The sequence below is a fragment of the Aquila chrysaetos genome (genome assembly GCF_900496995.4).
Source record: "Aquila chrysaetos chrysaetos chromosome W unlocalized genomic scaffold, bAquChr1.4 W_unloc_2, whole genome shotgun sequence".
NCBI lineage: Eukaryota > Metazoa > Chordata > Aves > Accipitriformes > Accipitridae > Aquila > Aquila chrysaetos.
Genome location: NW_024470322.1, coordinates 238,717 through 252,686, shown reverse-complemented (window position 1 = coordinate 252,686; position 13,970 = coordinate 238,717). Strand labels below are relative to the sequence as shown.

General features: G+C 44.1%; 1 protein-coding gene across 1 annotated transcript in view; it reads left to right on the top strand.

Moving 5' to 3' along the window:
* Nucleotides 1-343: 343 nt before the first annotated feature.
* Nucleotides 344-13,970, top strand: part of LOC121232920 (small conductance calcium-activated potassium channel protein 2-like) — a 28,736-nt gene continuing 15,109 nt past the window's right edge. Inside the window, 5 exon segments of the mRNA XM_041121417.1 lie at nucleotides 344-1,110; nucleotides 1,112-1,756; nucleotides 1,758-1,938; nucleotides 2,555-2,650; nucleotides 9,365-9,783. Of these exon segments, the coding sequence (XP_040977351.1) occupies nucleotides 344-1,110; nucleotides 1,112-1,756; nucleotides 1,758-1,938; nucleotides 2,555-2,650; nucleotides 9,365-9,783 (2,108 nt within the window).

Here is a 13,970-nt window from a genome sequence, read left to right as displayed (position 1 = left end):
ACCAGCAAACTATTTACATGCAACTGGCCCTTTTTATCCCCTTACCCCTCTATTTGTCCACACTATGGCTTTAACGCCTCTGACATGGAAACACCATTGCAGTTCCAGCCGGGCTTCTGCTCCGAGCAGCAGCACGGCCAGGACTAGCAGAATCTTCTCCAGCAGGCACAGCAGCAGCAGCAGCAGCAGCAGCAGCGCCCATGCCTCCAGTGCAACAATGAAACTTCCAGTGACTAGTTTCTTCCTTTTTTAGTTCAGAAAAAGAGTGGCCAAAAGAAATCCTCCCCTTTGTTATAGGTCTGAAAAATATCAGAAATTACTATATGTAACCAAATGCCAAAGGATGGCCCCCGAGCGGTTAGCTCTCGCTGCCACCCCAGGCCCTGCAGGCCCTTGGAAGGCAGTGGGCCCTGGGCTCTCCCAAGTTTCAGGAGAGGAGAGATCTCCTGTGACCTCTCTGATGGCCTGTGGGCACAGCCTGAGGCCGCAGCCTGGCCCAGCTCTTCTCTGTGCTGGGCGTCGGCCACGCCAGGCCCCGAGAGCTGCCTCCTCTCCGGGGCCGCGGCGAGGGCCTCGGAGCGAGGGCACTGCTGTTTTGCACGTCTCCGGGAAGCGGCGGGGCGTGGCTGAACAGCTCCGGAGCGCAGCGCAGTGCCCATGTTCTGGAGACGGCGCAGATGTGTACGGCGGCGGCCCTTTCCTCACAGAGGGCGATCCCGGAAGCGAGCTCAGCGAGCGCTCTCCCCGCCCACTTCGGGACCCCCCGGGTTTCTGTGGCGTGGGGCACCCCGGCGGCGGGGCGGGGGTAACTCTTACCTGCGGGAGTGGTGGGAGACGGGATCCCCGCGCGCGGAGGGGGGGGGGGGGGCAGGGCGGATGGGGGATCTCACGCCGCAGCCGGTCTCCCCCGACGAGATGCTCCTTTTTTTTGGTCCACCCGACCAATCGGACGCAGCGGCTGGATTCTACGGAAGCCGGGATGGGCCCTTCGTGGCGGCAGCAGGACTGTCCCCTGCCGACCATAACGCATTGCGCAGGGTGCACCACCACCACCACCACCACCACCACCACCGAGTCCTCCTGCGGCTTTAACGCCTCTGACATGGAGACCATTGCAGTTCCAGCTGGGCTTCTGCTCCGAGCAGCGGCAGCAGCACGGCCAGGACAAGCAGAGTCTTCTCCAGCAGCCACAGCAGCAGAGGCCATGCCCCCAGTGCAACAACTGCACCTACTATGGGGCCGCTGCGGCAGCAGCGGGGGATAGCCTGCCCTCGCTGCTCCGCACTTCTTCGCCCCTCTCGGGCGCCTTCAGGACTCACTCCTCGCCGCTCTCCGCCTCCTCCCGGCAGGGCAGCCAGTTGAACGTCAGCGAGCTCACCCCCTCCAGCCATGCCGGCTCGTCCAGGCAGCCCCACCAGTACCCCCAGTACCACCAGTGCCATAGCCTGCAGCAGCAGCAAGCAGCCAGTCCCAGCAGCAGTGTCAGCAGCGGCAGCACCCACCATCACCACTACCAGCAGCGTCGGGAGAGCAATCCCTTCGCCGAAATAGCCATGAGCAGCTGCAGGTACAACGGCGGCGGCATCATGCGGCCGCTCAGCAACCTGAGCTCATCCCGCAGGAACCTGCACGAGCTTGACTCCGAGTCTCAGCCGCTCTATCCGCCGCTCGCCAGCCCCATAGCCGCTGCCCCGGAGATCGTGGTCTCCAAGCCCGAGCACAACTCCAACAACCTGGCGCTCTACAGCTCCGGCGGCGAACAACGGCGGGGGCAAGTCCGGCAAGAAGAAGAACCAGAACATCGGCTACAAGCTGGGGCACCGCCGGGCGCTCTTCGAGAAGCGCAAGCGCCTCAGCGACTACGCGCTCATCTTCGGCATGTTCGGCATCGTAGTCATGGTGATCGAGACAGAGCTGTCCTGGGGCGCCTACACGAAGGTACCTGCCACGCCGTCGGACCGCCTTCCTCTCGCTCTCGGCGCCGTCGACGCAGCCCAACCCACGCCTCCCCCCCGCGTCCCGTCCCGTGCCCCTGCCGCGGGCTCCGTGCCCGCCCCGGCCCGCGGGCGAGGCCGGCTCGCGGGAAGGCGGCTCCGCAGCCAGCTGCGCTCTCCTGTCAGCCGTTCAAATCCGTGCGGTCTAGCCGCCCCGCCGTCCTCGCGGAAAGGCGGCTGCCGCCCGGCCCCGGCATCACTTTGTTTCTCTTGGAGCCCAGCGCCGCGGGACTGTTCGGCCCTCGCCCGGCCCTGCCGTGAGACGTCCCTCGCCCTGAGGAGAGGTGCCCTGACCCCCCGGCAGCGCCGTGTGGGGCCCACTGGTCCTCCGCCCTGAAACGAGATGCTCCCCCCGCGGTTCCGCAACCGTGAGGCGAGGTGTCCCCCTCCCCGGCCCCGCTGTGAGGCACCCCCCGGCCCCGACACCGTAAGGCGAGGCGACCCTCCCTCCCCTCCCAGTTCGGGCTCCGCTGCTCACAGTGGGGCTGGGGAGCCCGGCGGGGCGGGAACGGTCCCGTGCGTGTGGGTCTCTGACGGACAGTGGTGTCTTTCTGTTGCAGGAATCTCTGTATTCCCTCGCTCTAAAATGCCTTATTAGCCTCTCCACGATTATCCTGCTTGGGCTCATTATTGTATACCATGCAAGGGAAATTCAGGTAATGTTTCACTTTATGAATTGCTGAGCGTTTACATATCTGTGGTTGCAGAGTCAGTTTTTCTGAAGGCTTTATTGTGGCAAGTACTTTGCACTTCCCGGTGATTCAGAAAACAAAAATAATCACTTAGTGCTTCCTGAACTTCAGTGAATGTATTTCATCCCTGGAGAGAAATAAGATAGGCTACATGGACACATTCGTGCTAGGAAGCATTGCCTGTTAGGGACTGTTACCTGCAATTATGCTAGTAGGATCACTTAGTTCTGAGGTTGTAGCACACTTTCTCTATGACATACCTGCTGTTTTCTGTAGCAGATGTAGGGCAACAGTCTTTTATTTCCCAGTGACTAAATGTCATGCTGTGCATTTTCTCTGGATAGCAGGGCTAATTATTAGGAAAGAGGCATCAGTAACTTCTAGGTATGTATTCTTCACTGTGCTGTTTCAGATACTAGCCTACATTAGAAGAATATTTAAAAAGAGGGGGAAACCTTATGTTGGATTTGGTTTATTTAATGCCATAGAAATTACAGCCACTAGGAAATGTGACAGAGGAAAGCTGTCAAGACAGGTAAGGCTAAAGGTAGGGGGAATTTAATGAACAAAGCTATAGAGTAAGTCTAAAAATACTGTCACGTGTCCTGTCCCAGGTACTTAGTTCTAATTTCAGTTGTCTTTTTTTTTTGATCAAGAAATTACAATTTGACATTTCAGTTAAATTGAAACATATAAGAGAGAGTTTTCAAAGTTTTGAAGTGAAAAATACCTTATTTGTAGATACATTGGTGGTCTTGCTATGTCTAATTAGAGATACCTTGGGCTACAGGCAGAAATGACAGTTTTCAAGGGCAAGAACGTCTTTTTCAGCAGTACCAATTAACAAAAAAGAAAAATTAAGAATTGTATAGTACCCTTCAAAGGCTCATAAAAATTCATATAAGTAAATATCTCCCCATTGTTTAAAAATCTGAGGAAGCTCAAGAGTGATTGTTCCATCAAGAGTCCAAACTAAATTAAAGTAGGAGATTGCCTCATGAAATATCTTTTTAATAATGCTTTTCTCGGGAGTTTCTTCTACTCTATAGCACTGGGGAAGAAATCTGGATATCTAGGAACATCCTTTTTTTTTTTTTTTTTTCCCCTTGGAGTCTTTGGATGTCACTTCTTGACACTATCACCTGCATAGAAGGTTATTGGGAAGAAAGAATGGCAGTTTTAGGAGCATCTCACCCTCTTTGGGTCCCTGAAGCACATACATACAGGGAGAACTACATGAAAAGAAATTCCATATCTCCCAGCAATTGCTGAGTGTTGTAATGGTTCCTTGGCACCACAGGCTGTCAGGGATTAAGCCATTTCACAGTTGTTTGAGACAAATGATAGAGCCGAAAGTCTGGCCTGTAGCATTTAAAAATATTGAGCAATGCCTCAGAATATCTTTGGCGAGAGAAAGCAAAAAAGAATACTGTCAGTATCTGATTTAGAACAGAAGGAAAATATGGGGAGGCAGAATTTAACCTTATGTTAGTTTATGTGATCGTGTCCTTTCTTTGTTATCTCATAGAGTATTTGGGCTAGTGTTTTTATAATGATCTGAGGGACAGAGGTTAAAAAAGACATGGACAAACCTGATAAGTGTGTTGAGTAACACACACGTGTTTATTGAAACGGTTGTGGCTATGTTCCTCTCTGCATGTGCCCTGTCATAGTAACTATGATGTATATTATTCAGGTGTATTTTAATGTGCAGTTTTTGATGCTGCACATTGGAAAATATGGTACACAAAGACCATAAGTAGCCTGAGCCTCAGTTACACATCTCTTCCTGAGATGGTCAGATTTAATGCTGTCTTTGAGGGAAGCATTTCGAGCCTACTTAGCCACCAGCACATATTAACATGAAATTTTCTTTACATGCGCTGACATACACAGTGTGTATAGCAAGATATCAATAACCATGAAAACTCATTTTGCATAGAGACACCAAATTTAAATAATATACTATGCAAAAAAAAATCATTTTTATGATGAAACTAAGTACCAGACTTTTACAATCACTCTTTTAAATTGGCATTTTTATAATTGGGGGGGGGGGGGGGTGTGTGTGTGTATGTGCATATACATGTATGAAATGATAGAATAGTCTAACTTCCCCATTTGAACAAACTAAGAATGTTTCATTCGTGTAGATAGCTCTATCCACAAGATCTTGTGGATCAATTTCTAATGACCTACTAGAAAATTTGATCTTAACTCTGGATGTGGGAAACATTCTGGAAAATATAAGATAACAAGGTGTCCTGTATTCTTTGCCTTCTGTGCTTTGCATGCAGAAGGTGTTTGATGCCTCATGGCTTTTATATAAGACTTAAACTTACTAACTTCTCTGCTCTGTGGCACTGTATTCAGGATGTAGAGTCCTCAGGCATTCCTACAGGCTCTCCAAGATCGAGGACAGGCCTTTGGATAATTTATAGACCATTTGATTATATGCCTTCTGATGATGGAAGAAGGTGGTTTTCATCCCCTAGTTAGGGAAAGGCTTGAGATGTCTCTCTCCAACCACCATATGATTTTCAATCATTTGTACTTAATACCTTCTTCCTCTCTGAGGACTGTAATGCTGGTTTTAGTTGCGTAAGTGCTATTTTGGGGACTAGAAGCTATAGAAAAATGTTTGGTCAAAAATTTGGTAGAACAGCAGCCACAGAGGCTATATTTTGCTAGTCTGTGTCATAGTTCCATCAGTTCTTTTATAAGGGTAAAGCGACTCCAGTATTTAACCATTTAAAATTTGGATTTTTAAATTAAACAATCGCCACAATGCCTTTGTGAGTACAGTTGATTCTCCTTCTGCAAGGAATGCCTCAAGGCGTACAGCTGATGCTACTTTATCATTGTTTATCGCTTCCTTTTTATTCCTTACAGCAGAGCAGTGATACTGTTTTCACATTTGTTCTTCTACCGGGATTGTAAAGAAACTGGCCAATTTCCTTGTACTTTGCATTCACCAACATCCTCAGATAGCCTGCTAGGAATTTGTTTTGATATACTAATGATTTACAAAATTAATTTCTCTACTTTTCTTTTAAGTAGCTTCAGGGAGTCTCTGATCTAAGTTGTCATTGTGTGCAATCTGTCTACTCTGAACTTGTTTCTCTTTTTCTAATCTGGTGTTATATGAATTTAACACAAATTGTTATGTAAATACACAAACACCCATTAATATCTATGATGTGCTATCTATTTTTATATTTATACTGTGTGGTGTTAGAAACATCAAGTTTATTTATAGTTTAAGATTCATGTCTTATTTTTACATACCACATGTTGGAAATGCATTATATAATTTCAGATTAAAATAACTTTTGAAAATTTGTCTTATAGAGTGCAGGCTTAGTAAAGGTAGATGGTAGTTCTGCATTTGAAGAAGCTTTACAGAACATTGATGAAGAACTTAAATTAGATTTCAATGTTAGACTAATAATTAATAAGAAATTTGAAAGCTCTGAGCAGGCGTAACATCTTTGACCTTGACTGGATTTTGGCCTTCTGCATAGGCTGCAGGACTCAATTTTATAGGAAGAGCTTGTTCTCTTTTTATTACTAGCATCATTCCCCATTTGAATGGGGAGTAGTATCTTAAAATGAATGCATGGTTATTATAACAGAATTGACTGAAAGCAGCTGAGAGGGTATATATATACATATATATATTAAAAAAATTATAAAAAATATACACCCACCCACCCCCCTTTAAATTGTGCTGTTCAGCTGTTCTTTCTCTCCTTCATTCATTTTCCCTCCTTGCTTTCCGAATAGTAAATGTACACAACCAAGCAAGCAGGAACGCGCAAATACCACTGCATTTTCCAAATTAAAAATTAACAATTGCATTTAGTAGGTTGCATAATTTCAAGCATATAAAATGTACATGAAATCCTGTACTAATTTCTATCTATTTTCAGTACATCCCAATTGACTTGTTATCCACAGCCTATTTTGTTCCAGAATGTTTGATATTCCTGTATTTCATGGACTGAATTTAGAGACACGGATTTGTATGGAAATTTACCTCATAAATATGATTTTGAAATGTTACTATTTTTTTTAAATAGGAATATTTGTCCTGGATCTGTGGTCCTCTGTGGCTTCTGGTGCTTTCTACCTTCTGTGTTTTCACCGCCTAAATCTCATTATGTGACAGCTGAAGACATTATCACTTTCGAATATTATTTTTCTTAGAAGCAATTGGCTTAGCTGAAGTCAAGGGAAGTTGATAAGGATTTTCTGTGCCTGCAGACGTAACCCATTTCACTTAGCACTACTGAGAAACTTCTTTCTTTGTAGCATATTAGGATTTCTTCGGCTGACAACTGAATATGTTCTTAAGTATATGTTTCATAATGATATCCTAAAGTTTTTTTAAAAATTATTAAATATAATTTTCTTTTATGAAAATTGTAAGATCAAATTTTGATGTCTAAGTTTAACTCAACATTCTTCTATTCCCATCTTTTGAATCAAATCAATACTTAAGGTATCATTTTTTTTTAATTGCCTTTCTGCATATAGTATTCATATTGAAATCTGTGAAGACGGTAGGTAAAAAGGGACGACGAAAGACCATTGCTTTTCCAGCATATTCTGCAACTTTAAAAGAAATTTTAAAACACTGCTGATTTAACATGTATTTGATATGTATCTGAGAACTGAAATGGTCAGCTGTGTCATTCGTTTATTCTTTTCTTCAGAAAACCACACAACATTTGAGGGATTTGATATTATCTATCTCATATTCAGTTAAACTGGTTACTATTCATCTGTATTCTGGGTGCTCTAAATACCTGGACCTCTTTACAGCTGTTTTACCATTTGTGTGATCTGACTGAGAGCATTTACAGGCTAGTCACAAGAAGCAAATGCACTTGAGCCTCATTGTATTTTGAAAGTTTTGCCCTTTATATCAAATAGTACATTTGCTAAGTGCAAACCAACTGTCTTTTGGTAATAAATAAATAGATAGATTGCCTTCCTACCAGTAGGAATTTCATTTTTATATCTAGCATACAAAGTCTTCAGAAAGACCACAGGCAAAAGAAAGTGTAAGTGCTCATGTTGCATACATTGAATTCACTGAGTGTGTTTCTTTAGCTTAATTCAGCACTATGTTTCTTTGGCTTTAATAGTATTGCAGTGGAGGTAAGAACTATACCTAAGATAAAGAGAAGGAACGTGAAGGAGCAAAAAACAGGCCCAAAAATAAAAGAATTTGGGTTGGGGTTTTTTTGTTTTGTTTGTTTCTTACTGTGGTTAACTTCTTTCTTTCTTTTAGTGTCACTCCAACTACAATAAAGTTAACTTACTGTTATCACCTTCTTAAACAAAGAACTGGAGCAATTTTCTGGAAGACAAACTGAATGTGTTGGGAGGAAGATGTAGAATGTGTTTTTGGATCTCTAACGGACATATACTGAGAGTTCAGGCTTGCATTTCTAAACTTTTGAAGGATAGAAAGGGGCAAAAAGCAATGCAGATGAGGAATTGCTTGTTTGGCCCTGTATATGGTGCGTAGCATGCTGGAAATACTTGTCTTACGTTCAGAAGGACATTCTTTGTGTATTGCACCTTCTCACTCCTTAAATTACTTCTAAGTTTTTGAATAGTCTAATTTTAAAAATCCTGCAAAAGTTTTTTTTATTTCCAATTACATATTTACTGAACAGCCTTGTCTAGATTCAGACTGGAAGTGAAGTAGCATGAAGGTCTTTTCCTGTTGCTTTTTTGAAAAGTTACCTTGCATAGCTCTACTCTCTACTAGTGACAAATAGTGTTCAATTAAGTATTTAATTAGTAAATCTTCAGGAACAACATCTACTAAACAGTGTGAAGTGTTTTATTACTTTTATTCCTGGGTGGTAAACTGAAGGCTTTGATTCTGCAAGGACCTACATACATGTGCATTTAATTTTCAGCTACTAATAGACCTCACCTGGCTGCCTAGGCTACTCTGGTGTTTGCAGGTGTGACTACAGTTCATTTAGACATGGTCAACCTAGCTTTAAAACAGCTAGTTCAGGTATTGCTAGTAGATGAGGTACAGTTGAGCTGATTTTTTTCACTATGAGTTATCTTTTAGAGTCTTTATGTAGTTTCTTGGATGGTTTTGCAGCCTGCGTTGGTCTATATTGGTACCTGAAGTTTGAAGAAAGCTTGAATGGTTTTACTGAAGCTATAATCTCTCTGGTCTGAAGCATTGATGTGCTCTAAAGAAGTCTTAATGCTGTACTGCAGAAAGTATTTTAAAATTGTAATTTAGATTTTCATCCTGAAAAACCTTTCTTAAATTCTTCTTAATTTTATGAACTTTGAATAATCAATTGATTTTGAAGGACTGAGGTTTAAATTGGCACAGAGTTTTTTGTTTTATCAAAAATGGCAATTAAACAAAAAATATGAAAAAATCTTAGTAAATAATATCTGGAAATTCAGTTTCATGTACAGTTTTAAAAATAGTGCACAAAAACATTCTTTTTGGCTTAACCAAAATGACATTCACTTAGCAGTGACTTAGTAATGTCATTTGCTGAAATGGCATATTTATTTTGGTTTCAGTGGTCATTAGCAGCTCTGAAAAGATGGTATTTTAAAATGGAATTATCACAGGGTTTGTTAATGGCATACTACAGTTAACCTTATATTTTATCATTTCAGTTATTCATGGTGGACAATGGAGCAGATGACTGGAGGATAGCCATGACTTATGAGCGTATTTTCTTTATCTGCTTGGAAATACTTGTATGTGCTATACATCCCATACCTGGGAACTATACGTTCACGTGGACAGCCCGGCTTGCCTTTTCTTATGCTCCATCCACAACAACAGCTGATGTGGATATTATTTTATCTATACCAATGTTCTTAAGGCTGTATCTTATTGCCAGAGTTATGCTTTTGCATAGCAAACTTTTCACTGATGCATCATCTAGAAGCATTGGGGCGTTAAATAAGATAAACTTCAATACCCGCTTTGTTATGAAGACCTTAATGACAATATGTCCGGGAACTGTACTGTTGGTTTTTAGTATCTCGTTATGGATAATTGCTGCGTGGACTGTCCGAGCTTGTGAAAGGTAAGGTTGTTCTGTTTGGTTGGTTCTGTCTGTCTGTCTCGTTTTGCTGCTTTGGTTTTGTATTTGAAGGACCTAAATATTTAATGGAATGGAGCTGTTACCGAAATCCGGAATAAAACTCCTTAACACCAATGTGAAGTTAAGAAGCAGGCACTTCGTTTATTGCAGCGCTGGGGACACGGGGGGATTGCTCCTCCAAAGGCGTGTCCAACTTAGTATCAAAATCCATCAGTTCTTATAGACTCTTTCTGTCAGGTCATTGTTATGTAAGCTCTTTACATAAAAATGCATACTATGCTCGCTCTTAAATTTAACCTTTATAAATGATTGGTCCTTTGATTATATAACCTTATCAATATTCTTATTTAAAAACAATCATTGGTCAATTTCACTTAGCTCTACTGATTGGAATCTTCGATACTCAGATGGAGATGGGAAGGGTAAGGGGGTTTCCAAGCAGCATAACTGGTGTCCATGACAGTTTCTTAAAACAAAACATGGAAAAACCAGTAACTTCCTGGTGAGGTTTCTATGGTTAGCTATTTCAAACCTTAACAATATTAAGGTTCCTATAGTCACACATAACACAGTTCCTAAAGTTTCTATGGCTACATTTCAAACTTAACAATCCTATACATTATGCTTCACAATTTTACTTCTTAATCAAACCTAACTCTTCTATGTGATTAAATTTTGATTTCTTTATCAGAATATTTGTAACGGAGCCTCCTGGCCTTTGATATGTTGAGTGCTGGTTGGATTTCACTCTGTCACAGATTGTCAGGAATGGTTTGCCTTTTAATCTGAAGGATTTATGTAGAGAAGTTTGTGCCACAGCACTTATTGTAGTATTGCAAATTGATTTCAATGTTTTTATTTAACTTTGCTAAAACGCAGGGAGTTGGCAAGATCAAGAAAGGGTGATGTACTGGTTTTGACTGGGACAGAGTTAACTTTCTTCACAGCAGCTCGTATGGTGCTATGTTTTGGATTTGTGACCAAAAGTCTTGATAGCACACTGATGTTTTAGCTATTGCTGAACAGTGCTTACACAGTGTCGTGGTTTCAGCCCAGCCGGTAACAAAGGACCACGCAGCCGCTCGCTCACTCCTCCCCCCCCCTCCGGTGGGATAGGGGAGACGGAGGAGAGAAAAGAAAAAAAAAACCTGGAACCTCGAGGGTTGAGATAAGGGCAGTTTACTGGGACAACGCAAAAAAAGTTACAACAACAACGACGGTACTAATGAAAGAGTATACAAAAAAAAGAGTGATGCACAGTGCAACTGCTCACCACCCAGGACCCGACGCTCCGCCACTTCCCCCACCGGAAAGAGAGACAGGAGAGCCCTCCCCCTGGCCCACTCCCCATATATTACTGGGCATGATGTCACATGGTATGGAATAGCTCCTTGGCTAGTTCAGGTCAGCTGCCCCGGCTATGCCCCCCCATCCCAGGTTCCTGTAAAAATTAACTCTATCCCAGCTGAACCCAGGACACACAGCATCAAGACCTTTCTGTTTCTCCCTCTGCCCGCCCCCAGCGAGTAGGCTGGGGGTGCACAAGACACTGGGAGGGGACACAGCTGACCCCAACTGACCAAAGGGATATTCCAGACCATATACCATCATGCTCAGCAATAAAAGCTGGGGGGAAGTTTGGAGATATGGCATTTGTCTTCCCAAGTAACCATTACGGGTGATGAAGCCCTGCTTTCCTGGGAAAGTAAGATGGGAAGTAGTGAATGAATTCCTTATTTTGCTTTGCTTGTGCATACAGCTTTTGCTTTCCCTATTAAAACTGTCTTTATCTTAACCCATGCATTTTCTCACTTTTACCCTTCGGATTCTCTTTCCCCTCCCACTGGGGGGGGACCGAGCGAGCGGCTGTGTGGGGCTTAGCTGCCTATTGGGGTTAACCCACAACAGAGGCAAAGAGGAATGGGGGGGGGGGGGAAGGGAGAGAGAGAGCACAATAAAAACAGAGGGGGAAAGAGATAAATAGGGGGTGAGAAAGAGCAACAGAGAGACAAAGAAGGAGAAAGGAAAAGTCAGAGACAGAGAAAGAAAGAGAAGGGGGTAGAAAAAGGAAAAAGAGAAACAGGGAGAGAGAGGTAGAGAGGGTGAAAGAGAAAGAGGAATGGAAAAGAGAACTTCTAAAGGAAGATAAATAGTTAGACGGACGGAGGAAGAGAGTTAGGGAGAGAGAAGGAAAGAGAGTAAGATAGGAAGAGAGGAAGGGAGGGGAAATAGTGAGAGAGAGAGGGAATAGGGAGGGAATAGGGAGAGCAGACAGACAAACCAAGAGAGACAGCAAGAGTGAGAGTGAGAGAGAGAAAGCACACAAGAGAGAAAGCGAGTTGAAGACAGAAAAAGTGGGAGAGAGATAAATACTGAGTAAGCGAGAGAGAGAGAGCAAGGGGCAAAAGCAAGAGACTGAGCGAGAGAGAGAAAGCGAGAGAGGAAAAGAATGAACGTCATGGAGCAAAAGCAAGAAACTGTGTGAGAGCAAGAGCAAAAGCTAGAGGAAGAGCGAGCGAGAAAGGAAGGGGAAGCGAAATAGAGGGAGAGAGCAAGAGAGGGAGACGGCGAAAGCGAGAATGTGAGTGCGAGACTGAGAGTGAATGAAAAGGCGAGATAGAGAGGAAAAGCGAGAGAGAGAAAGGCTAGTGAAAGATGGAGAAAGTGAGAAACAGACATGTTGTTTTCCTCTTCCTTTCCCTGTTTGCCTACTTTGGAAACTGTTTAGGGGAGTTATTTGTGACAGCTAGCTGATATAAATCAGCAGTTAAAATGCAAGCTGGCCGTTATGGTCAGGTTACTTTTGGAAGTTATTCATTGCATTACTTCTCAATTTATTATGGAGAAAAATAGCTTATCTTATAAACTGAATGTAGATATTATCTTGATGTTGCTGCTTTTATTGTTAATATTGCCAGAATTGTGGAATGCAGTTTGTTACAGTAGATGCTTAGTGTCGATGTTGTTCAATTATGTTATGGCAAGACTAATCATGTTCTGAAAATGTTAACAGTGACGTATTATAGTTTCAAAATATTTCCCATACCTGGGACAGAAGGAACATTCTAGGGGTGGGTTGACCTTGGCTGGCTGCCAGGTGCCCACCTAGCTGCTCTCTCACTCCGCCTCCTCAGCAGGACAGGGGGGAGAAAATACAATGAAAAACCTTGTGAGTCAACATAAGGACAGGGAGATCACTCGGCAATTACCATCATGGGCAAACCAGACTTGACTTGCGGAAGACTTAATTTAATTTATTGCCAATTAAAAATACAGTAGGACAGTGAGAAACAAAGACTAAAAACACCTTTCCCCCACCCCCTCCTTCCCAGGCTCAACTTCACTCCTGACTCTTCTACCTCCTCCCCCACTGAGCGGCACAGGGGGGATGGGGAACAGGAAATGCAGTCAGTTCATAATGCTTTGTCTCTGCCACTCCTTCCTCCTCATCGCTGCTGTTCTGCTCCAGCATGGGGTCCCTCCCATGGGATACAGTCGTTCATGAACTGCTCCAGCATGGGCCCTTTCCACGGGGTGCAGTCCTTCAGGAACGGACTGTTCCAGCATGGGTCCCCTGCAGGGTCACAGGTCCTGCCAGGAGCCTGCTCCATTGTGGACTCTCCACAGGCTGCAGTGTGGATATCTGCTCCGGTGTGGGGTCCTTCATGGGCTGCAGGGGGGACAGCCTGCTTCACCACTGTCGCCTTCATGGTCTACAGGGGGAATCTCTGCTCTGGTGCCTGGAGCACCTTGTGGTGGTGGCATTTCTTCCCCCTCTCCAGGCTGATTTACAAACTCGGGAAGGCTCGCTAGGCCTTAGCGTAAGTGTAATGAGTCGGGCAGTTAAGGGACCCTTGACTGTGCCAGGAACTCTTACACAGCTAAGACAGGGAGTTATGCTGTGCGTCTCAAGGACTCCTGCTGCCCGGCGAAGGCGGGGGACAGGAGTAGAGATAGTCATGTTCTCATACAACCTGCAGCCAGTTCTCATAACAACCTTGAGACATTACAGTCCTCACCCTGACAATCTTGGAGCATCCCGTATCTATGTTTTGAGTTATTCTCAGACAGCCTCGGAGCTTTCCTTATCTGCACGTGAAACGGTACCAGCGCAGCTGGGGATTCCAGCAACTTGTTGATGACAAAAGTCAATCATCTCACAAATCTAT